Below are 24190 nucleotides of genomic sequence, written 5' to 3' on the forward strand. Positions count from 1 at the left end.
AAGCTCCATTACATTAGCTGCAACTTAGTAATGGGGACATTCAAAAGAAGGTTTATTTTACACTTTAGATTATACAATTTTCAGGAAATATACAAGATCTGAAATGAAAAACTAGATAGATAGATAGATAGATAGATAAAAGATAGTGTCCTGCTCCAGAACAGAAGAAAACATTAACAGCTTCACAGTACTGCAATCATGTTTATTTCTCCATTTTTGGAATCTAAACTTCACATCAATTGCTATTCTACAGGCAAATGACCTGCATGCAACTTCATTTAGTAATTGAATGAAATATGTACAGTCATGTTTGTTATGTATGAAATATGAAAAAAATACAATGTAACTCTGAAAATGGTATTTTAATTTGAATAATAGGAAAAGCTAAGAAATGAAGTGGTGAAGTTCTTACATATGAATGTCTGATGCGTGTAGTATTTTGCTCTCTCTTCCTTATTAAAAATCTGCCCACGGCAGTCAGGCAATAATATACATTTATGATCAGGCAGCATATTAACACTATTTGCAATGGACAAAATGTTGATTTATATAGAGCTGACTTGTCTGTAACAGGTGAACATGGTATCTCATTGCACATGCCAATATCAAAAATACACAGCGTATTTAAAGTCGTGAAGACAGGCCTCCCAGAGATGATTAAGTTGTATTGTGTTTGTGTGTGTATGTCTGTGTTCTTGTATTGCAATAACATACCAAGCACCTGGCAAAGACATCAATGTTAACTGCACCATGGGTTAACATTAATCCATGTACTGTAGGTTTCTGCTAGCTACTGTACAGTGTGTGTCCGTGTGTGTGTTAGTGTGTAGATTTGTACGGGGTTGCTGGATGGATTTCGGAGTGTGTATCTGTAGTTCAGTGTTGCACTTTCCTACAAATACTGTGTGCATGCATCTGTGTCCTTTGTAAGACAGTCTTGGCCAACCTCATTCACCGATGATGGCTCACAGAAACTTTTTTCTTAGGTCCTTTCCCTTTCTTTCTTTTTTCTTGCTCATCAGTGAGAAAGGTTGAGAATGCATTGATGGTAGAAGAGAGAGAATTTTAATTCGGCATCCTTCTTCTCAAACTTCAATGATGTTGATAGATGGCACAGAGGGATGAAACTGCAACAAACAAGAAAAAGAAAAATCACTGCTGCTTTCATTTTTTTCTTCTACAATAAAGACATACTTTGATCATTATTTCTCAGTTACCGTACAGTACATCAGATCAATAATACAACATTTGCTTTTAGCGTTTTCTTTCAGTTTTTTATTATTGACAGAAATGAGGTCTTGATCTGTCTCCATACATCCACTCTGCTTCAGCCACTAGCGAATATGTGAAAATTCTGTCAGTTATAAACTCACACTAAGGGACTTTTGCTGATTGGAGACTGAGCTGCTACCATATTGACTGATACTGGGGAGAGTTTCTGAAGTCCTCATCAGAACTTCTCTGACAGTAAACCTAATGAGGACTGGGAAGACAGATGAGCCAGCGCATTGAGAAATCCTACAAACCACTGTCTCTCAGCTAATGTAAACCAGACAACTGATGCTATGTTAAACCCTAGCCAGAGGTCAGTTGCACAACATGCAACATAACTGTGGTTATCTGTTGGTCATGACCTATATGATCATGCATTTATCTGTCTGCTGCTATCTGGTACTGATAAAGGAATGTGTCTCACACTCAAAGCTACACGGGTTACTTAGTTTTGTTTTTCATGGCAGTTCTTCCACTGACCACTGAGCCTCCCAGGGTTTTAACCTAAAACCAAACTGTATTCTTAAAGACAAATGGAGTAGTTGCATTCCTCTGTATTTTCTGTAACAAATACGCTGCTTTTACTTTTTTTTGTAAGCGTTTTTACATTGTTACATAATGTGACTGAGTCACTGAGTCCTTGGAGAGGCTGTGATTACATCTGTAGGAAAGAAAGAATACAATTTCCATTAGATGCTTCATTAAAGGCAGGATGTATTTTTTTCTCTTCCCTCACTTGGTGAGGAATTAAGCTATCTGACCAAGATGTGTTGCAGTACCATTACCATTAATGCTGTCTATGTAAAGATGAATTCAAGCATTAAATTTAATGGGTAAAATTAGAGCACAATATAGTTTACTGTATTAGTTGTGTAACGGTGAGTGGTAAACATTTATACATAAGACAATCTAGAGTAGATTTATGTCACTATGAATTATATCTGAAAAACATTTAAATAAAAAGTAAAATTTAAAATGATTTTACTATTTTAACAGTGATAACAGTAACCTATTTTGTATCACAAGGTTTATCGTAAGCCAGGAGGAGTATACGTCAGCCTATAGGCATGAGGGCAATGCAACATACCGATCATTGTCCCTTAAAAAGCCTTTTTAATCTAGTTGGCAGCTGCATCACAGAGCTATTTCAGATATTCTCTGTCACAGCCAAGTGCCTCCTGTTGCGGCATATACCAGACGTTCCTAAGAATGTAGGTATCACTGGGCACCATTTAAGTTATTGATAAAGCATCATCTCACAGCTGTGCCATAACTACAGTAATCAGGTTAATATCCAGCATAACCAAGTTTGCCGTTATGAAGTGCCACAGACGTAGGCACTTCATGGCAGCATGAGCTGGCTGAGCACATAGATTAGATTACATTAATGTTATTATTCAGTGGCGGAAATTGATTCTGCTGCGAAGTGCGTTAAAAACAGCACAGTTTACTGCAGCACTGAAAGACAGACATCAGTGCTTCACTGTACACAGCCTTCAACACACATTGAATACATCCTCAGACAGTTATTGGTCTAGATGATAAACTGTTTTCTGTATAGAGAGACTCAGCTTATGTGCATCTGGAGCTGCTTGAGAGAACCTTTGAATAGCATGGTTGATACTGATGCATGTTTTCAGTACTTTTCATGAGCTATTAGAGACGTAGACCTGCATTCAAAGGTGTCACGCTCACCTTGCTCCTCAGCAGTCCTCCACTATGATGCTCCGGCGTGCTCCTCTCCGACGACGGCTTGGCCTTCTCCTTATTGTTACTGGAGTCGTTGTCCTTGATGATGTCATACTGCCGGCAGAACAGGGCAATAACAGCTGCCGGGAGGGTGAGAGATGGGCACATGTGCAGCACACACACACACACACACACACACACACACAGAAAAGAGGATAGGAAGTCAGTGATGAGGCGGTAACTGTCACTCATAGACATGTCACTGCTTCCTCTAGCCGAGCACGTTGAAAGGCCATGTGGATAATGGTATTCTGCTCTCAAGGGAGTGTGATGTCAGAGCCTTTATCTGAAAGTTTGGGAGGCAGTAATTCTCCATGGAGTCTGCTTTGTTGCATTTTGCAGGCTGCCAGATGCAGTTCAGCCTCCAGTTTGGATAAGTACTGTACGCTTGCAATTAACTTCTTCGCTTCACTGGGGTTATGAATTTCTATGAGAACGCTATCATTAAATATTCAGAAACTGATATACGGGTCTGGTAATGAGAACTAGGGAGCTGTGAGAAATACTCAGAAGCGTAGCGCTAATTCATTTAATTAACAAATTATTATTCATGCGTCATGTAAGCGCTCTGCAATATTGCAGCCAAAATGTCATTGTCTCCATCGCCCGAGAGATGTTGATGGCGGCCTGTTCCACATTTACACTGGCTCGTTTCACGGTTAAATTACAGCAGCGTTTGTTACATTTTAGAAGTGATTTGTCTGCATCAAAACAGTTTACTGTGATGCTGATTTAATATGCAAACAAAATGAACTGACACAGCAAAAAGTACACAGCTCTGCAAATACACTGAAGTTTTTTAAGCACTTTTTTAACCAACAGCTGCTTACTACACAGAAATGTAACTGTAAAGCAGAAGAGATTGCATCATATTAAAGCAATTTTCTAATTACTTTACAATTCAATTTACTTCTCCAGGCCGAAACTAAGCAAAGGAAAGTAACAGAGATAAAGGATAAAAGATAAAAGAAAAATAGAGTAAATAGAGTATAGAAATAGAAAAGAACAAATAAACAATAAATACAAGGATAAACCAACTATATCCTGCAGATCATGAACTTTTGAAAGTATTTGACGCCTCATAAAATTCAGGAAACATAAGGTAAATCTGAATTTGAACATTGACTGGCTGCAAACGAGCAGTCTGTTATGACTATGCCACATGAGGTGTTTTCATCCTTTCACTCCCACTCTTCACTGCCTCTGCGTTACTTTGGTTTCTCTCATTAGTATTATTTAACATCTCACTCCGGTGCTCGGGGGTGGGAAACCCTGCTCCTGGCAGCCTGTCAGATATGCCACCTCTCATTGTGCCTCAACACTTCATTAATCAGCACGCTACCTCAAAGGAGCAGAAACCCGCTCTCGGATGGAGAGCTCAGATGCAGAGAATGCTCAGGAAAGTGCGATGTTGGTTTGACATCGCTGTTGCGAAAAAGCCTTTAAGGGACGGGAAGCTCAGAGCTGTCAGATTTATTTCTGAGCAGTGACGTTTTTGGACTTTAACTTCCACTTAATAGGGATCCTCTTGGTCTTGTTCTGGATGACTGTCCTTTGATTAGTGGCTTATTGACTGGTGTGTCAATGTATTGATGTAGCTACAAGATAATGTATAGTGTGAAACCTCTGTCAGGTGAGCGCCATTAGTCTTAATCATTGGAAGCTGACTGTAATTGTTAACACGTTGCAGTTCCAGGGGACAAGTCCAGTTATCTTTTTGCTGTTTGAGCGGGATTTTAATGTTATTTCACTATTGACAAAAGCTGTTCAATAGCACCTGATGCTTGGCATTGGATTTATAGATATTAGACTTTATCAGATCTCTGTGAATTAATTACCTGTAAAAGATCAAAGACGTGTTACTGTGTCAACCTGATGGACCGGAACCTTATGGCCGTTACAGAGACAATTTAACGCAATCGTATGGGATTGCATACAAATACCCACTTCTAGGAGAAGGCTGGACAGTATCACCAATCCAGATCAGAGATTAATCAGGTGTCCAAGCTAGAGTACTAATGACATCTGACATCAAAAAAATCTTAGTGTCATAATATTAACACTGAAAATGAACGAAACTTACATGCTTGTCGGCTAAACCAAAATTCAGTATATTTATCCATTTATTTATTTTTACTTTATTGTTCTTAAAGCCCTTAAAGAAATGGTTTCAAATCTAAAGTATTTGTATTTCAGATTGAAGGAAGAAGGATTGAAGAGTCAAAAACTCAGCTAATCTGCTGACGCCCCACAACTGCCATCACATTTTAACTGAAAAATCACTGATTGGTACATGGAAATATGTAATGACATCTTTACCTTACCTGCCCACATGACCAAGACCACCACAATTATGATCATCTCTCCTGTTTGTAGATGCCGTGACTTGTCCAGGCCTTGCACAGTAGGGTCATCTAGCAGAGAGGACAGATGGATACAAACATCTGAATACAGAGAAGTGAGTGATTTGTCCTTTCCCCTTTATTTATATGGTGTGGACAAAATGTGAGATACATTGAACATTAAGATGCAGTCTGGTAAAACGACGTCATAAACAATGGGCTCAAACGTGATTACAGAGTTGAAGTTACACCCTGTGTCTCAGTAAAACCTGAACATTTTAACCTTCACACAGGCAAGTGCTGGTTGCAGAGCTATGTTACTAGATTTTCTGATGAATGTAAGACATTAAAGTCACATTTTGTCTGTAAGGACCAGCAAAAATAGACTCTCCGTTTATCTCTGGTGACTGTTATGCCATTTAACAAAAACTGTAGTAGTCAGTGGTGGGCATTACCACATATCAGTCTTGTGGCATTAATCATCCTTTAAGTGGATTGACTATGGGCCTATTTCCACTCTCCAAACTAGCTCTTAACCGGCACGGATGGAACTCTTCCAGAGCACCACTCTTCCCAATTGCCTCATTTAGTGAATCAAGTTGTCAAGAAACTGGCCCAGAACGCCAGACTGTCAGCTCTCTTCACGTGATAGCAATTACAGAGCGGGGTCAGTTGTATTGCCATGATTTTTTAGCCTTGGTAGTAGTGTGGATGGGCATGGGGAGGGGGTAGTGATACGCAAACCTGGAAATTAAACAGGACCACAAATCAGAGAGAAGTACTTGATACTTCAACATGACTCTTTAATATGGTGTGTGCTTGACTCTATATATATATATATATATATATATATATTATATATATATATATATATATATATATATATATATATATATATGTATTGAATCTGTTCTTGTTTTCATATTGTGGCCATTCTGACTATTGGTTTTGGTAACTAAGCAATGCAAGCCTCTCTTTCCAAAAACACCATAAATAATTTCACTTGTCAAACAATTGTCTTCAAGTCTGACTATCAGCTAACAGGGATCTGCTTCCAGGGCAGCAGTAAGCAGTAAACAAAGAGGGTATTTTTTTAAAGTTATAGTCTATAGTCTAGTTTGAAATTCATTCTTTTTGTTTTCCTGGACACTGTTTCCCTGTTGTAGAGGTAGATACTTCCTAGTAGCAGCCTGCAGTTTTGTTGGCGGACAAAACACCAGCAATAAACCTACGCACGACTGCCAAGATCAAGACATCTACTTGATTCAGCTAGCTCAGGCTGCTGAAGCTCCATATTGACATATGAAGGTATTACTTCATTGCCAGTATGGAGATGAAGTCACATAAATATGATTTAAAAGAGTAAAATAAAAGTAAGCTTAAATAGAATAGAAAAAATAAGACACTGAAAATTACAGTGGTGCAGCCAATGCTTTGAGAACCTCATAAGATTCACCTACATCATCTCCTGTGTCTTCACATTGCACAGTGAGTTCTACAGACTCAGTATCAGACTGCACATTACTCTTAAATGCCAGGTCAGGGCTCAGGTCATTGCTAAGCATGACTGCGAGTTGCTCTTCAGTTTATTACTCCCACATCGCCTCTATCTGTCTGAAGCCAACCAGCTCAATAATGATCTATTCAGTGACTAATTCTTCTGCATATGAAAACGGCTTAATTCATTTTGATTTGCTCAGCAAGTTAAAAACTGCTTTTACTTTCCTCCTCTGTAGAAATCTGGATTTACATCCTGACACAATATTTCTGGAAACAGAATTGGGTCCATGCCTAAATGACTGGTAGAAGTGTTGGGATGATGACAGCATCAAAGGCTGTATTGATAATGAGTGTAATCTTTAAGGCTTCTGTATTCTGCAGCACCTGCCAGCTGAACGTCGTGTTCTTGTTAACAGTTTTCTAGTTTACCTAACGATCTCGCTTGTGCTTTGGTACGTGCCTATTGTGTAGCTTGCTGATATCCAGTGTGTATGTGTGCATATTTGATGCAATAGGTTTCATACCACTGAGTGAGTGAATAGACTTTCCAGATGACCCGAATAGCATGTCCTGCTGCTGTTGCATACATATTTTATGTTGGCACCACACTCAAATATGCTGTGTGATTCTTTGCTAGAGAAGGTGCTCCGGTACACCAAAGAGTTTGTGTTGAGATAATTAGTCGACCTTCCTTCTGCTCACTCCAAATCCCATGATGTTGTTTGTGGCTGTGAACTGTGTCAGGAAACCATGTAACAACACACCAGAGCTGGTGTCACAAAGAAGCATCAACTGATTTATTCTTGCCTTATGTGACAATTCATTAAACTGATAAACAGTTTAAACAGATTAAACTCTAAAACAAAAGTTTTTTCTGCTGCCTTAAAAATGTGAGTTAACTAAACTATATTTGAATAATTAAGTTTTTGATGTTGCTACATAGCCAACGTTAGCATTAACAGCTGTTTACTTACCAGCCTAGAAGAAACATTGTGAGTTCAGTTTCAAACTTAATTTCTTTACTTTCGCCCGGAGCGAGTAAAGAAAAATGTACATATACCACCTTTTATGATATTAACTTGTGGAATCAGTCACACCAACAGATGTTTGTTAGTCCTTCAGTTGACACAAAGACCTCTAAGCTGCTCCCATGGATTTTGTTTAAGTGTGGGATGGTGGGGATTTAATTTGATACAAACTCTCAACAGACCAGCAAATCCTCACAATTGAATGCTGTTATTGGGTCATGTTTGTCAAATTTGCTTGAAAAAATATTTGAATGATCAATCAATTATTAACATAGTTGTAGCTAAATTTTTTGTTGATCTGTCAATCAATCAATTAGCTAATTGTTTCTGTTCTAATATAACCATTTTCCCACACTGTCAGCAAATCAGTGTTCTACTAACTTATAGGCATATAAAACATTTACTTAATATGGAGATAAAATTATGTATCTGTTAAACTTCAAAATTTAGCAGGGTGCTAAAAGTATGACGCATACCTTTGTTTCAGTGCTTTTAATGGGAGCCTACCATAGGTGTAGCTTCTGACTCAGCAAAGACAGTTTGGCATCTCTTTGAAGTATCACACAGTAATTGTGTCTAAGGGGACCCCCTACCTAGTTAGGTTTGACTGCTCAAGGCATCCATCCTTTGAAAATATTCCTTTTTTGCCCTCCTGTGCAGTTTGACAGCTTAGTGGCAGCAGGTAACATTTTCATCGGTTTCATGTCCTTTGTTGAGGAATTATTTATGTAACGTATTTGGACATTTTTGTATTAACTCAGGCATCACTGTTCATTTCAACAAAGACAGCATGTTCATTTATCATAGATCTCTTGTATTTCAAGAAGTCTCCTCATTAGGCTTGAGTTTAAACTCAGTGAAATATTTAAATTCTTTACAATGTTTTCACTTCACAAAAGTACAAACATACTGTAGTAACTGCACAAATTGCTTGAATAACCATAAACTGTGCCAACATACAACATGTTTTTCAGCCTGAAAGCCAGAGCCACAGCACAACATACCTGAATCTGGAAGGGCAGGCAAAGCACATAAACATACACTCTGATTAAAAGCTTTCCATGGAACTAATGGAATTGAAATAGATTTTGGAAAGATTGATCCTGGAAAAAAAAAATCCACAGTAGCCTATTTAAATTTAAATTCTCCAGCAACACATTGTGCATATCTTGCCAGTAAATGCTTTATATGAAATAGATGGATTTTGAATCTGGCTAGGCCAGGTATACATTCAGTGGAATATGCACTAATATGTAATCACATTATCAAAGAGAATTGCATTGAGGAAAAAATAAAAGCATTATTGATTCATGGGTATCATAGCTCAGGCTCTTAGGAATGTCTGGTATATGCCACAAATCAGTTTAGTTTCAATAGGAGGCACTTGTCTGTGACAATGGCTCTCTGAATTGGCTCTGTGATGCTGCTGCCAGCTAGATTAAAAAGGCTTTTTAAGGAACAATGGTCAGCAGCAAGAGCCATAGGAAAAATGTCATATTAAATTAATGCACATTCAGGTTGATGAAAGACATATATATGTTGCTATTTGTAGGAGGAAGCACTGTGAACGTCCCGTCCAAGTAAGCAAAAGCTTACCTTAAGACAGAATTTTTCTTTTCAAAAAACAACAGAAATGTAATTTTAGAGGCTGTGGGAATTAATATTATGGCTAAAAAAAAAAGGTGTCTCAAGGGAGTATGTAGGAGAAAAGCCTAGTTTCTCATGTTGATGACCTTGGAGCTCTCTAAAGAGTTATGATGCCCGTTATCTTTTTAACTTAACATTTTCCTGCTCCCTCGTGGTAATCAGATGTCCCTGCGGGTCTTTAATGGGCTTAGTTCTATTGTAATGTTGAAAAAATGGAAAAACTGTATCATAACCTAATTATAGGCTATTATCACTGCATCATCACAACCAGACAACCTAATTCTGGTCTTAAAATGTGGGTGACTGCTTGGAGAAAATGGGTCACTTTGTATCTCTGTGAAGGAGTGTGGAGACAAACTACCTATACTGTTGCTCGCTGTAATTTTATTCAAAGGTGTTATCAGCAATATTTCACTGTGTTTTTGGATAAATGATAATCAAAAGGTTGACAACTGTAGCTCATCAATGTCTGTCACTCCTCTGTTACATCAGTGGTTGCCACTGAAGCAATAAAGGAGTTTATGTTTAGAGCCTGTGAGCCTTCGCGTCATAAGACACAGTGGTTGTATGACTGCAGAGTTTGTTGTGAGGGCCAATAATACTGTGCATTGACAATGTATATTTATTAAATTAAGGGATGTTTATCTGCAAAAATGACTTTGGCTGACATGAGGCATCCTCATTTCAAGACTCATCTAAGTCAGTATTACAAATCACAAAATGATAACTCCTAACATGGACACGCATATAACCTCCCTAAACAGGCAAGCTAGCACAGTGTTTACAATTCCCACAAAAGTGCACAGACTGTAGCTCTCTAGCCACCAGGCATTGGTTGGTTTCTTTTTTCTGTCTCTTGTAAACTGGGGTACAGCATTTTAAATGATGGCAGGAGCTTCAGTGCTGACGTTGAGACTGTTTTTGGACAGCTAACATATAGCTAACATTTCTCATAGCCACATAAGCTAGCTGACTTATCCAATATAGCGAACTGAGGCTTGCCACAGCATTGCAGTTGTTAACACAGGTAAAATGTCAAACAGCATGCAGCATGCAGAAATGTTGTTATCTTGCTCCATGATCAATAAGACTCATCTAAGTCAGCTTTTAAACATGTGGATACATGTAAGTATTGAGCTACCTTAATTAATGTAGATGTGCCTTTTGGTTTTAGGGTATTTAGCCTCAGGAAGTATCTCTGAAGTATTAGTTACATGTTCCTGATCTTCTTGTACTTTACTTGCATACTAAGGCTGTGACTTTTTGTTTTTATGGTACAGATTGCTCCTGTGGTACAATTTCCCATCACACCAGCAGAGTAAATTTGGTCACTGTGTTTGTCTTTGTAGTCATTCCACTAGGATATTTATCTGAAACTGAGATAAAAAAAAAATAGGAGAATTGGCCACAGATGTAACATGTGGATTTGTCTCAGGTGACGTATGCATTGTGTGTGTCACTCAAAATGTACAAAAACACAGGGCCCAACATGAAAAGAAGAGCTGAATAATAAACTCGACAAGAGTAAATTTGGTGTGATTAGAGTCTGAAAATGGGGCATGAGGAGTCAGCAGTGCCGGCATTAGATTTATGGAAAGCTGACACTGATTACTTCTCCACTTACAAAAAACAAACTCCCACAAATGAAGTTCATCCACTGAATGGGCTGTTTTTCTGACCCACTTGGATGACTCAAGGGGCTACAAATCCTGATTGATGTTGCATAGCGAATCTTTTCTAAGAGTCTAAGAGAATCATGCCCAGCACTTTGTTCCAGTATTGATATTTATGTAGCTTTTGAAATTTTGTTGCTTTTAACTCAAAAATAAGCACAATTCTAGTATTTATTGTGAAGCAACAGGAAGAGGGTGTCTGTATTAGCTTAATGGAGAGTGCACAGGCTCTTGTGTTGAACCTGAGCTTGAATTAGTTTCTTTCTTGCCAGCTTAACTAATGGTTCCCAACCTGAGTCAGCTTAAGAGAGATATTTATGATTCACTTGCATCAGCACTTCCTCATAATCTCAACCACAACCAGACCATAAAACAACAGAGGAAAAATTGAAGTATGACACCTGATTCCAGACCAATGTCAAACCTGAGCTGCCATTATTTTAAGAGTTAATGTATTTGGCTCATCCCATAATTAGAGCAGATTAGCAGTGGAGTTTCCTCTGAAATGTAGACTGTTCCCAAGTGCTTATAATAGAAAGCAAATAGCTTTTTCTCACTCTTACCTCATCTGTGCTCAGAGCTACTAAACCTATTCTCTACCGGTCACGGTCCTCATATTTCCTCCAGCCCATGAGCAGAGCCCAGACACTGAGTCTGAATTGTTTTAGAGTGTGTGTCAGAATCCTGATTAGGCACGCGGAGTGATATAGAGTTGCATAAATTCAAAAGAGCTTGCCTGCAGCCATGCTTGAAGAGCCTGTCAATAATGAATTGGTGCCTGGGAGAAAATAAACCTGCAAGAAGCACATAGAGTTTCCCCACAGAGAGAGGCTATGAGACAAGGCTTCAGGTTACTTGCGCTTATGTTGGCCCTAGCCTTTACTGTACCTCATTTTCAATGGCAGGGTGCTTAAAAGCATTCAACAGCCAAAAAGAGGTTTGAGTGCAACAGCAGGAAAAGCATCTGTAATGGGTTGTTGCTGTCTGTGCCTCAGGAAAAAGGCTTGTGGCAGACCATGTTGAACTAAAAGCAAAGCATTATGTTATGTAACAGCACTGTGGGGAAAAAAAGGGTGCAGTAACCTGTTGCGACCTTATACAGCATTTTGACAAACCTTATTGCATCCCATTGACTTAAGGAGTGATTCCGAGCCAATATAATAGCTGGAGGTTAAATTGTATTTTTCATTGTCATTAACAAATCCCATGAAGACATCAACAAACCCATATGGGGCAAGCATCACTTCACAACTAGAGAAGGGATATGTCACCCATTGGAGCCCTATAAGTTCTCTGTTTTTAATTGTTTTCAGCCATGTTAGCATTTTGGTCTGTCTTTTGGTTGGTCCACCACTTTGGCCCAGACTGTAGTATCCCAACAACTATTGGTACTAAGAGGATGAATCCTGATGACCTTGATGATCTAATGATGTTTGATCTAGCACCATCACCATTACTTTGGTTTATGACCAAATGCCTGTAAAACCCAATTCTTAGTTTTGGTGTTTTTAAAAGATTTGATGCTGTTAATAAAAAAAAATATGACGCCCTATCCTTTCATTTTTAAAGGTTTAATAGTATTTGAGGAAAAACAAGCATATCAGAGCAGCATACCTTGGTTGGAGCTGTTGGAGGGAAAACGGTCTGTTTTCTTGAGGGTGCGAAAATGAACCTTCTTGCTGGCTTGGCTTTCCCCATAAAGGCCAATCGACTGGACCTGGATGATGTAATCTGTCTCCTCCTCCAGGTCCCAAAGGACACATGAGCGGCTGGTGGTGTTGACTTCGCGAATGAATCGCTGCATGTGTCCATCCTGCCTCTAGGTATTAGAAGATGGGTAAAAAAAACAAACAGAACAGGCTGATCTATTGAGTAGATAAAAATAATTGATACTGTGGTCAATGAGGTGATCACGGTGAACATGCACTTTGTTGCTGCACTTTACAAATTTAATCTTTTCAGAGTGATATTCCATCAATGATGTATCACCCTCCGATATCATAAAAAAAAGCTGAAAACAATCGTGTACCTGTATATAGAGCATGACAATGTGAGACGGAGGTGACCAACCAGAAAATATTCAAAGTGCTGGAGAACGACACGCTGAGAACATTATTATATTAACAGTTGGTGCTTTATTTTCACCATATGGAGTCTTGACTGGAAATTGAAAAGTAGTGCAGTCAGTATTCTGATTAATTTGGATTGCAAGTACCTTGAGACACAAGCTCTCAGAGTTTGCCTTTGCCCTTTAAGAATGTTATTGGAGCAATCAAGACCTCAGTGAAAATTATCCCTCCTGCTCGCATGCAGAGCTTTCTTTGTTAGTGTGCTCTCTTGCCCATCTGCACTTGAAGTGGCTTTGGGCCAGATGTTTTTCTTATGTGTGTTTTTTATGGCCCTGCTTGACTCAGGGATCTGATTAAAAAAAGCTTGTTATTCTCTGTAAACAATGAATAATGTAATGATTGAGCCGTCACATACACTCAGTGCAATTACTGAATGTGTTCAAATTCAGCTGCATAACACGATGAACAGCCCTTAGGAGAAAAGTTCCGGTGTTGCATATAGTCCATCAGTCGCACTCAGTGAATAGCAAAGTTAAATGGCTGCATAATGTTCCCATTTGCATAAAGCGTAAACATGATTACAGCAGCATATGGCATTCTATCACTCAGTGTTAGCATTCATTGCTTTTCCTATTTTAAACCTTTGAAAATCTTTTCTTCCCCCAAAAATGCAGTTTGGCAGCCTCATGAACTTCTGTGCATTCACGCTGCATCCTTGTTTTCTCTTGACAAATCGACCATGCCAAGTTTTATTCTAACTCCAGGCTTGAAGGCAATATTTAGTCAGCCTTTCTCCATGCTGAGCAAAGCTTTAAGGCGGTTTCTAAAAATGTACATTCAAATGAAAACATATCTTTATTACTCAGGATCTTATGCATATGTGCTACTACTTACTTACTCAGTATGCTGGCCAAACTCATAATTGAAACTGATAAGTATTTGCTGAGCACTCAAGTTTTCCTCATTAGAGTTCAGTCAGTGATTGAATTATTGTTTCACTGTCAGAAAAAATAGTTTTGCAGTTGCCCTTACACCTTTTATCCCAATGTATTTCACAGGATATCAAGAAATGTAGCATAGCAGAAAATCTATGCCAGGTGTGCTTCTTCATTGTACCTACTGGCTGCGTGGCATGCCAACAAAATTTCAACAGGAACATGATGAAGGCTTAGTGCCAAACCACAAATGGCTATAGCTAAAAATAAAGCTGCTGCCATTTTCTTTTTTGGACTTGTTCCGCTGACCTTTCCATGGTCTCCCTGATTTACATCAAAAGTTTCGGACTTGCCTGTTGTGAGATAGAGAAGCCAATTATTATGTCTCCCTCGGGAACGTCCCAGGATACAGTTACCGAGTCGGCCCGCAAATGCATGACAGACACGTTGACTGGAGCTGGTGGCCGGTCTGGAGGAGAGGAAACAGAAAGAGAGGCCTGTTAATCCACCTGTGAGATATCGAATTATCCATGCCATCTGTGCCCACACTGCACCTGGAAGGATTCTAGTATTACACTGGCACTAACTCACCACAGGTGTTTGACTCAAGAGTGGATAGCTGATTCTGACTGTTTGTACTGTCGGAGTACATTTGGTAAGGGGTTGTGAACATAGTAGTGAATGGAATTAGAAAATTACAGTAAAAAATCCACCCATGTGTTATCATGGTATGCTGATAGGTCCCATGTGATCAAGAATTGATCCACACTGAAAGTGTCATTTTTTTAAGGTTAGCTGTGTTCACCTTTTTGTACTGGAAGTAGGGTTTGTTTGGAGAAGTCTACAACTAAGGATTATTTTTCAGTAGTGATTAATCTGTCAAATCATTTCTCAATATTTCATGTTCTATATGTATCAAACAATAGTCAGAAATGCCTGTCACAATTTCCAAGAGCTCCAGATGACCTCTGTAATCTACTTATTTTGTCCAACAAACAGACCAACACCCAAACATATTGAATATATTATCACATGGGACAAAGAAAGGAAGGTTGTTGGGCATGTTGGGCTTTTGTGATTTAAAAAAAATACTTGTTTGGATTATGAAAATAGTTGCTAATTAATTTTCTGTAGATTGATTAATCAGTTTATCATTTGAGCTCTAGCCTGGAGTTTTTAGTTCCCCCTAATACTCCTTTACTTCAGTATATCTCCAGATAAAAGCCATATCACACAACTGCAGCTCTGTCACTATAATAACTTTTGTCTGCCGTTGCAACTAGATTACTTAAACTCAGTGCTGCTCACACTTATACAAGCTCTTCTGGCCTAATCGGGGAGGACGCACTGCAAGGGCTCACACATACAACAGTTTTCAAAGGCAGTTATTAGTCCTCTGTAACAACAGCACAGCAATGATAACAGCTGAATGTATCAACTCCAATACACTAAACAAATTAGATTACAAGTTAGAAACACCACACCATTTTATTATGACCAGACGAGCTTACTAAAAACCATAGGTATGTGTCACTTTTCCACATTGTTCCCCTCTAAACAGCCTTATCTGTCACCCTGACAGACCGGCCTTTTTAAAGTAACCACTGTCCATTCCACGTCCACCTTCCCTTAGACAGGGTTACGTTTCTTCGCCCCGTTACTCTGCAACCATCGATCATGATTTGGTCGCCAGTGGACGCGCTGATTGCGAGGTGGGGACAAAAGCCTGGGAAGCAAAAAGGCAGGAGAAACAGAGGGTGACAGATCTAATGGGGAGGTGGGGGGGTGGGCATTACGGCTTTAGAGTCTCCAAGCAATCGCTTGGGTCAGATGGATAGGTGAGATGGGATTGGCTGGGGCAGGTGGCATCCTCAGGGCTTTTGTCATTAACATGGGTCTATTGGACTTTGCGTGCTGTCACAGAAGGTAGGTGGTGCAATGCGGAGATGATCAAGTGAGAGGAAATATCCTGCGCTGTCAGATATGTGAAAAATAATGACAAAAGAAGACGATACACATCATAAGAATATTGAGAGGAAGCATGAGCTGTAATCACAGCTGCTCTTTAAGTACCAGAAAGATTAAGATTTCTGGTTACAGCTTTCTATAGCAGTTCACTGCAAGGCAAGTTTTAATTCACGGTTGTACAGTCAATGTGTGTTTCAAATGACTTTATCAACTGATGGGGACATAATAACCCATAACACAGTTGTCTTGAGATGCCAGCCAAAGGCATGTGCTGCACAAGGACAATATTTCATCCCAAAAGTGCACTTGAGAGAGAAAGATGAAAGACAAAATGATGAAATTGGGAGCCATTTCAAATGATTTGCCATTTCCTAGCTCAGCCCCTCTCACATCTCCTTTCCTCTTATCTCACCGTGTCTCTTCTTTTATCTCCCTCTCTCTCTCTCCTCTTTTCGCTTCTTGCACTTCTGTCTGTTTTTTATCTCAGAGACGATCAGCGACAGCCCCCTGCGTTCGGTGCAAAAAGGTGACATTGAGTCAGATCTTGAGACCTTCGGGGTCACGATACGAGAGTCCCCCCCCCCAGTTCTCTGGGGGCCCCTGTAGCATCATGAAACCCGTAGGTTGACGACGCGACACACGCTCTGAGATTGGTTGGAGGCTGTGGGGTAGAGAGTGAGCCGAGCAAGAGGCCAGACTAACGCTTAGCCTGTGATGGAGAGCGTTAGGGGAAATGAATGTTCTGACTGTAGAGAGGGAGCAGGAGAGCTCAGGCTGTTGGTAGCACTGGTATCAAGAGGTTAAGAGGTGATGCCTGTCTCATTTAGTCCATTTAATGAGAAGATCCTTTATGGAAGCTGGTGCTGTAATGTGTTAAGATAGATGTACTGTAGGTTAAGAGGGAGGGCAAGTCACATATAGAAGAAATTGTCCTTGATCTTTGGAGAGGTGGGGGGAGGGAGGGTGAGTCATACATGTATTTAAAATAACAGCTCCTGTGTCCTTGTTCCTTGGCAGAGTCTAAACGACTGCTAATTTTGTGTCATGAACATTTGATGATCATGCCAATGATTATGAGGGAACTTATATCACTCACACTTCATACACATGCTTAACAAGTCTATGGTTGACCAACCAGCCACACACTTTGCCAAAAACAGCAAGGATATAAATTTGTTTTGTGAGGATAAATCTAATTTTGTCATTAACAAGCTATCAAGCCTTGATAGTGGTCAGCGTGTGGCGTCCCGCAGTGGACGCTCATCAGGATAAGGTGTAACATTTATCTAAGACAGGACACATTCATATTCTCTTGCAGCTCGTTGTCCTTTAGGTAATGGGGGTTACAGACATCCACACATGGGCAGGGGAAAAAAAAAAGCAGCCAGCTGCCGTGATGCATTGTCTGCGGGTCATTTACTGGTGATGGAGCAAGTGACGGTTCAGTTGAAGGAGGCCATGAATCATCACTAATGTATAAGTGCCCTTTTCCTATATGATGTTGTTTCCATCGCAGGCGGTTGAGCAGGACAAGTATATTTTCAGCCTCAGTGTGTCTGAGGTGAGGTGACTTTGTGAGATAAAGAATCAGATGAGATGAAGTCAATTAAAACCAATATTGTTGTTTTCATTCATTTGCTGTTATAAAAGGTTAGAATAAATGAGAAAGAAACCATCTTGATGTTTCCAAAATTTAATCGCTCTTGGCTCATGAGCAGACGACAGATGATAACTGCAGCTCAGCGACTTTCTAATGCAAATATTTTTATTGATGTGAAGTCCAATTGTCCAATCCTCTTCCCAGCGTCCCCCTCTCGCTTGTTTGATGTTCCCTTCTGCGGTAATAAGTGTCATTGTGGATACTTCAGTATTTGTTATTGGCCACTGAGCAAAAAAAAGGGCCCCACTCCACAGACTGCGTTATGTAAGATCTGAAATCAATCAGCAATAGGTCAACATGGCCGAGGAGTGTGTCAGTGCAAACAAATGGTATGACCCTCTTGGGATGTGGGCGCAATGCCAGGGTGAATCATAGCATATAGCCAAAGCCCTAAACATTAGCTACTCCCCATGTAACCCGGAGTGCACACGGAGTGATAGTGAAAGTGATGCTGGATCTCTGAATGGCTGACAAGCCTCGTGGAAGGGAGCCCAATTTGAATCTGTTGGGGCGAGATACGGCTGTGGCATCTTATATTTTGACCTCTATATTTTGCTTGTGTGGCACAATTGCGCAATACACTGTATCCTGACTTACGCAGAGTTTGTTTATTGGTTGCTTACACTGTATATTTACAGCATGAGATAAGAGATTGGTTGGAGATGCTTTTATGGTCCAACTATAAAATGTTAGATTTGCCTGCGCAGCTTTTGATCACAGACCACCTTGGATAACTATGATAAGCTGATTAAACAGAAGCAGAAAAATGAGACGTGAGTAGAAAATTGGAGATTACGTCACCTGTCAGAATCACTAGGAGCATAATTTGACAGGTGACATGTCATCTCCATTTTACTGTTTCCAGGAGCCACTTCTGTGTGTAATCTGATTCTGCCCAAAGGGAAGCTTTAAGGCCGAAATTTGTAGCCAGTGCAAAATGTAATATAGCTGCCTCTTTGTGTTTGCTTTTTGCACCTGATGTGGGCTATTGAATGATGGCACTCATGAGAAAATAACATTGTCACCTAGGGAGCTGCGATTCAAGTCACTGCCGTCACTATTTGTAAATAGATACTGTATCTGGATGCCACACACTCGTAATTCCATACATTTTTGTGGAAAGTGTGAAAGCAGAGGCAGTGACCTATTCTAATTTGTTTGTATCAGAAAACGTAGATTAAAATGTATTCTCTGTCCACATTAAAAGACACATGTATGTTCTCTGGGGTTGATAAATTTCATACTTTGTGCTGTGCAACCAATCAACCCATTTACGCTCTATGCTTCCTTTTGGTTGGTTTTAGAAACAATAATTTAATAGAAAAAGCTTAGCTGCTGAAATTGACATTTTCTCTAAATGTTCTACACAAAGACAGAAACTGCTACTGCTTGATTTTACAAACAACATCAAGCCTGACATGAATGAGTGCTCAGCTCATTATTTAGTGGACGTAAATGCTCCAAATGATTGATCAGTTCACTAACAGTACAATAAAACTCCCAGAGGTGCATAATTCATATTGCCTCGAACACATTTAGAAGGGGAAGAACACTGTGGTTTACCGAGGTGATTGTCTCTGCATTCCTGTATTATCGATCATATTTCAGTCTCAATTACCTCGAAGCTCGTGACAGTTCAAAGAGGCTGAGGGGAGTGTAATCCTTTTCTAATGCCTATGATGCCTTAGTCCCTTGTGAAATAATATATTCACTGACATCTTATAAAGCAACTCATAACAGGTGCCTTGAATTTTGACGCGTCGCCCAGTCAGTCTTCAAACAGCTTAATCTGGATGTGTTTCAGACTCTGTTGAGGGAAGTCTAAATGTTCTCCCCTTCACAGTGGGGGGTTGTCTCACAGCTGCTCGCAGGCTGTGGTTTTGCAAATCACCTGCTAGCGGGGGCTCTTAAGCGTCGTGCTGGTTTTATCTCAGCCGCAGCACTGTCTGCCCACATGTTACCTCCAAGGACCATTTTCTTGTTTCATCTCTGAATCCATTCCCTTCTGAGATCATGCCTTTCCTCCACATTTGATGCCATGTGGGAGCTGTGGCTTTGAGTGATCTTTACCTAAATCTCATAATCTAATACACTAGTATCCATCTGGTACAGCAACAACAGTATGAAGTAGCTATGTAGAGTATAAGATGGAAAGATTTGTCCAGCTAAGTGTGGCTAAGTCTACAGTTTTTCCTGTATGTTTCAGAACCTCTCTACAGTGGTGGCTCTTACCGTCTCCCTCGCTTTAGGTACACTCTGTCGTCTTTCTCACAGGCCCAGAGGCTGGGAAGCAGCAGTAGAACCAGATGGGACCAGGTGCTGGTCTGAGGTTAATGTAATCACTGGCCAAACCCTGAGGCTTCTCAGCTGCGAGCTTACATTACTTCATCATCGCTAAAGTGTAAAAGGCTGGCAGGCAGTGACAGGCAGGAGCAGATTTGTTTACAATCAATAAAGCATTTGTAGCATTAATTTTACTGGCTGCAGTGGCTTTTGCTGGGTACACAGACACCAACAAGTGTGATCTACTGCATGACACTCAAAACATTGATATAAAACCGAGGGCTGAATGAAATCCTTTTTTTTCTCCACACACTGTTTTATTTTTTGTGTATTTGTAAAATGTCAGCCATGTGACAGCAGATAAAATTATGAGCAAACGTTGGCCCTTACTCCAGTAGATTCAGCTCTAAAGCCGAGCATCTATTTGTCAGGAACGTGTCACCAGAATTACGAACAGCAGATTGCCAATTTGAAGAATGATTCGAGGCCTGGCCATCCAAATAAATCCAATACATTCTAATTCACATTTGTTTAGTGTCTAGTTAGGTCTCACATGGGATTCATTTTCTACCATGTTCAGTTTCAGACCGTGTAAAAATGTAAATTCATTCAAGCATCTCTTGTCATTTTGGAGCTTGAAAATGACAGAACTCAAACACCTCATGTGGGTTTTGTACCATTTGTCTCAGTTATGGTTTAATCCAAGATTTCTCTCAATGACATTCACATATTGGGAAGTTCCTGGTGCTCAATTTAACACATGATCATCTGTTCCAAATGTCATTCCTGAGGGTTATTTTTACAGATCCAGCAATTTCACCAATCCAAACGTGAAGACCTGTGCCATGTAGATTCTTGTGTAATCATGACTCACTTTGAAAAGCGTGCTTAATGGATGAGTGAGAACAGATTTCAGGAGGTGAGATGAAAGAACAGGCTTTATTACATGCTGGCTGTCATCATCATTACACAATTTTAGGCCATCATTTAACTAAATTTCACTAACTGTGTTACCTAAGAGAGACTTCACTGAACTTCTCCCTCTTCCTGCTTCCTTGTAGTTTTTTATGGAACACCTCACCATGAGCCAAAGAGGCTTACAATTAATTTAAACCTTCCTCTGAATGATGCGTCGCTGTGAATCCCATGGTCTCTTCGCATGCATAGGGACAGGATAATGAATTCAGCATTTATTTTCATTTACTTTGAAGCTCATGGCACCAGCCAAATTTATATTTATATTTATGACTCCCGTGTTTATTATTTTAATAGTAGCTTTTCTTGCACTTCACAGCCTCCCGTGCAGAACTCCACTGAGATCAGAGATGCTTCTCGCATCTCACACGTCAGAGCAGAACATGACAAAGGCTCTGAGTATTTGTCTCAGGCAGACAGCACACATACACACACACATACACACACAGAAGAAACAGTGAAGTGCCAATCTGATTGTCTCAAGGCGCTATCGCATGTAGGACTCGGCTCCCTTGAGAGAAAGAGGGAGGAAGTGATAGAGGTAGACAGTTAGATAAAGAGACCAGAGATACTGTAGATGCACGCATGCACAGGCAGTAAGAGGAGGTTTCTGTGATGGAAATGGGAAAGATTCATGAACAGGAAGTCTGAAGCTGAGCTCACAGTGATAAAGATGCCAAAATAATTACATGTGCTGTTGTAAATGAGGTGATCTCCTTTGCGTGCTGGCTCTGCAACTGGTGTCTCTGTGGTGCACCGATTCAGAGAAGCAAATTAGCCTGTGTATTTTTGCCCTCGTTCAGAGATTTTTAAAGATGCATTGTTCAGTAGTATCACAATTTAAGAATGAAAGGGTCTTCCTTCATTCAAACAGGATTGTGAGAAAAGGCTGTGGTGCAGATTCTGTTTGGAAATGATTTAGGTTTTATTTTCTGTAAAGCTTTAGATGCACAAGTAAGGCAAAGTGGTTATACTTAGGGTTTTAGATCCAAAAATAAAACACAAAGGATATTTTAAAATGACTTGTTTTTGTAAATAATTTTAAGAAAGTAAAGGTCTGAATAGTGATGACATATATGTGGTTAAACAGGTGTTGTTTAGTTGAGTTGCATATTAGGATCAAAATATATTATATTATTGTAATTAAAAATATTTTAGGTCCTACTTCATGTGTATGAATGAAAGGTAGAATTAAGCAGATTAAAAGACACTGAAAGCCTCATTAGAGTCTAGGAAACACAATGAGTCGTTCACGTTTTGTAATACCATTTTACAAGGCTCCAAAGTGCACAATAATTAATTTGACTTATACTCACTTGCTCCTACCAAGAACATGTCACTGCCAAAAAGCAACAGGACCACGGAGTTGACCAAAACAAGCAGGCGAGCCATGTCTCGGTGGTTGTCGTTGCTCTTCTTCTCGGGGTTAAAAACGCAGGTGTCCTATACTTGAAGGGCAACTAAATGACTGTAGTTCATTTTATTTATAACATGTTGGATTCCCGTGATGGATGAATGGACGGTTACAGGCTGTATCGGGCCCGAGCTGGTCAGTTCAGTAATGAATAGATGACCGGTGAAAGTGTGGAACAAATGATGCCTTCACTAACATTTTGACGAGCCGAGACGAGATTCTTCATTCGTTTAAATCCACAAGTCCTTCATCCGTGTTCCTCGCGCGGACTGAGACCAAATGATGTAGACTTCCATCATCCTCGGGATCGTGGATCATCGGTGAGCTCCAGGTACGAACAGGTCGGTGTAGAGGAGGGGGGAAAAAAAGAAAAAAAAGAGATGACGCTCACAGGGTCGCGTGTCCCCTCGCGGACAGAGGGGACTCCGGGCGGCGATTCAGCACCATGGACAGCGCCTTAAGTTTCTGACACTGCCCTCGCGCTCCTGCAGCTCAAATGTTGTTTATTGGTTCATCCTGCAGTCCTCCTCTCCTCCTCCTTTCGGAGTCCGGTATAGAGCCCCACCATCACCACCACACATACACACTCATTCTCTCTCTCTCACACACACACAGTCTGTAAGAGACCCCTCAGGTTTCAGCTCAAGTGCACGCGCGCAGGCACACCGCGATTAATCATCCACGTGTCATCAGAGGACAGCGGGCGGACACCTGGGCTGCAGCCACCACTCACACTGTAGCATACGTCCCCAGCTGCTTTAATATTTCAGTAGGAGAAAGCCAGGAGCTATAATATTTACCGCAATAGGGGTGACGGAGTGTTGTTGTTACGAGGTTGTGAGGCATGTGCAACAGGGGGGTGAAACCATGTTGTGTTCAATGACTGAGAGAGAGAGGCTATTAGACTATTAAACACAGTAGTACTGTTCTGTTGCCCCACTTCATTCACTAAACTGGTGATAATAAATACTGTGTAATAAGCATGGAGTGTTTGATTCGACTGCCCTCACCCATCATACACTGCGCAGCACCCGTAAGACACACAGTGTTATCAGGAGGATGAATCATGTTGATAAGCTGAGTGCATTGCCTCATGGGACGAGCGTTCCACATCAGATTGCTTGTCTATAGGGAATCTGCCAGCACATGCAGCCCACTGCAGTCTCTGTTCTGACACAGTGAAGAAGTCATCAAATATCTGTGTGTGTGTGTGTATGTGTGTGTGTGTGTGTTTTAATTATGAACCCATACATTTGGAAATCAGATGTTATAAATAAGACTTTATAGCTAGGATACAAAAGGAGTGTTTGTTGCCCCCTTTTAAAGATTTTGTTTTCATAAGCTCGGTCACTCACACACTCACTAAATTAACCATTCAAAACCTTTTAGTGGTCAAGAAAGGATTGTTTTTCCTTCTCTGAGGTGTTGCCATGGTTTCTGTGTGCTCACCAGTCCTCTGTGAGCCGGAGCAGACACAGGCTTTAAAAAAAAAAAAGAGAGAGAAGTTTAAGCTAGATATTAGATATTGGAGTTACCATGACAGCTGCCTATTTGTGGCTGACATTTCTGTGGCATTTATCTCAATAAGAGCTTTTCCTCAACAAAGACACGGAAACATGGTTAACACTCACTGTGGTGACTGTATTCTTCTGTGTGTGTGTGTGTGTGGGGGTGT

The 24190-nt window shown here is 40.2% G+C and overlaps 2 protein-coding genes across 6 annotated transcripts in view; one reads left to right on the forward strand and one right to left on the reverse strand.

Annotated features, from left to right (window-relative positions):
• si:dkey-71h2.2 (low density lipoprotein receptor adapter protein 1) overlaps nt 1-24190 on the forward strand; it is an 89012-nt gene that overhangs the window by 44463 nt on the left and 20359 nt on the right. For 3 of the 5 annotated variants that reach the window (XM_051071906.1, XM_051071908.1, XM_051071909.1), the window contains exon 9: nt 5398-5479. The exons of 1 other annotated variant lie outside the window; for it this stretch is intronic. In XM_051071906.1, the coding sequence (XP_050927863.1) occupies nt 5398-5479 (82 nt within the window). Of the gene's footprint in view, nt 1-5397; nt 6149-24190 lie in introns of those variants that run through there. One more of the 5 variants, XM_051071907.1, reaches the window with a different exon arrangement.
• On the reverse strand, nt 36-24176 carry fndc4a (fibronectin type III domain containing 4a). The gene is made up of 6 exons (XM_018694441.2): nt 22418-24176; nt 14569-14684; nt 12826-13030; nt 5346-5435; nt 2968-3101; nt 36-1127 (listed from the first exon to the last, which is right to left on the reverse strand). Exons 1-6 carry the CDS (start codon nt 22491-22493, stop codon nt 1086-1088), a joined length of 663 nt encoding a protein of 220 aa, XP_018549957.1. The 5' UTR covers nt 22494-24176; the 3' UTR covers nt 36-1085.

This window comes from Lates calcarifer, linkage group LG7_1 (assembly GCF_001640805.2).
Source record: "Lates calcarifer isolate ASB-BC8 linkage group LG7_1, TLL_Latcal_v3, whole genome shotgun sequence".
Classification (NCBI taxonomy): domain Eukaryota; kingdom Metazoa; phylum Chordata; class Actinopteri; family Centropomidae; genus Lates; species Lates calcarifer.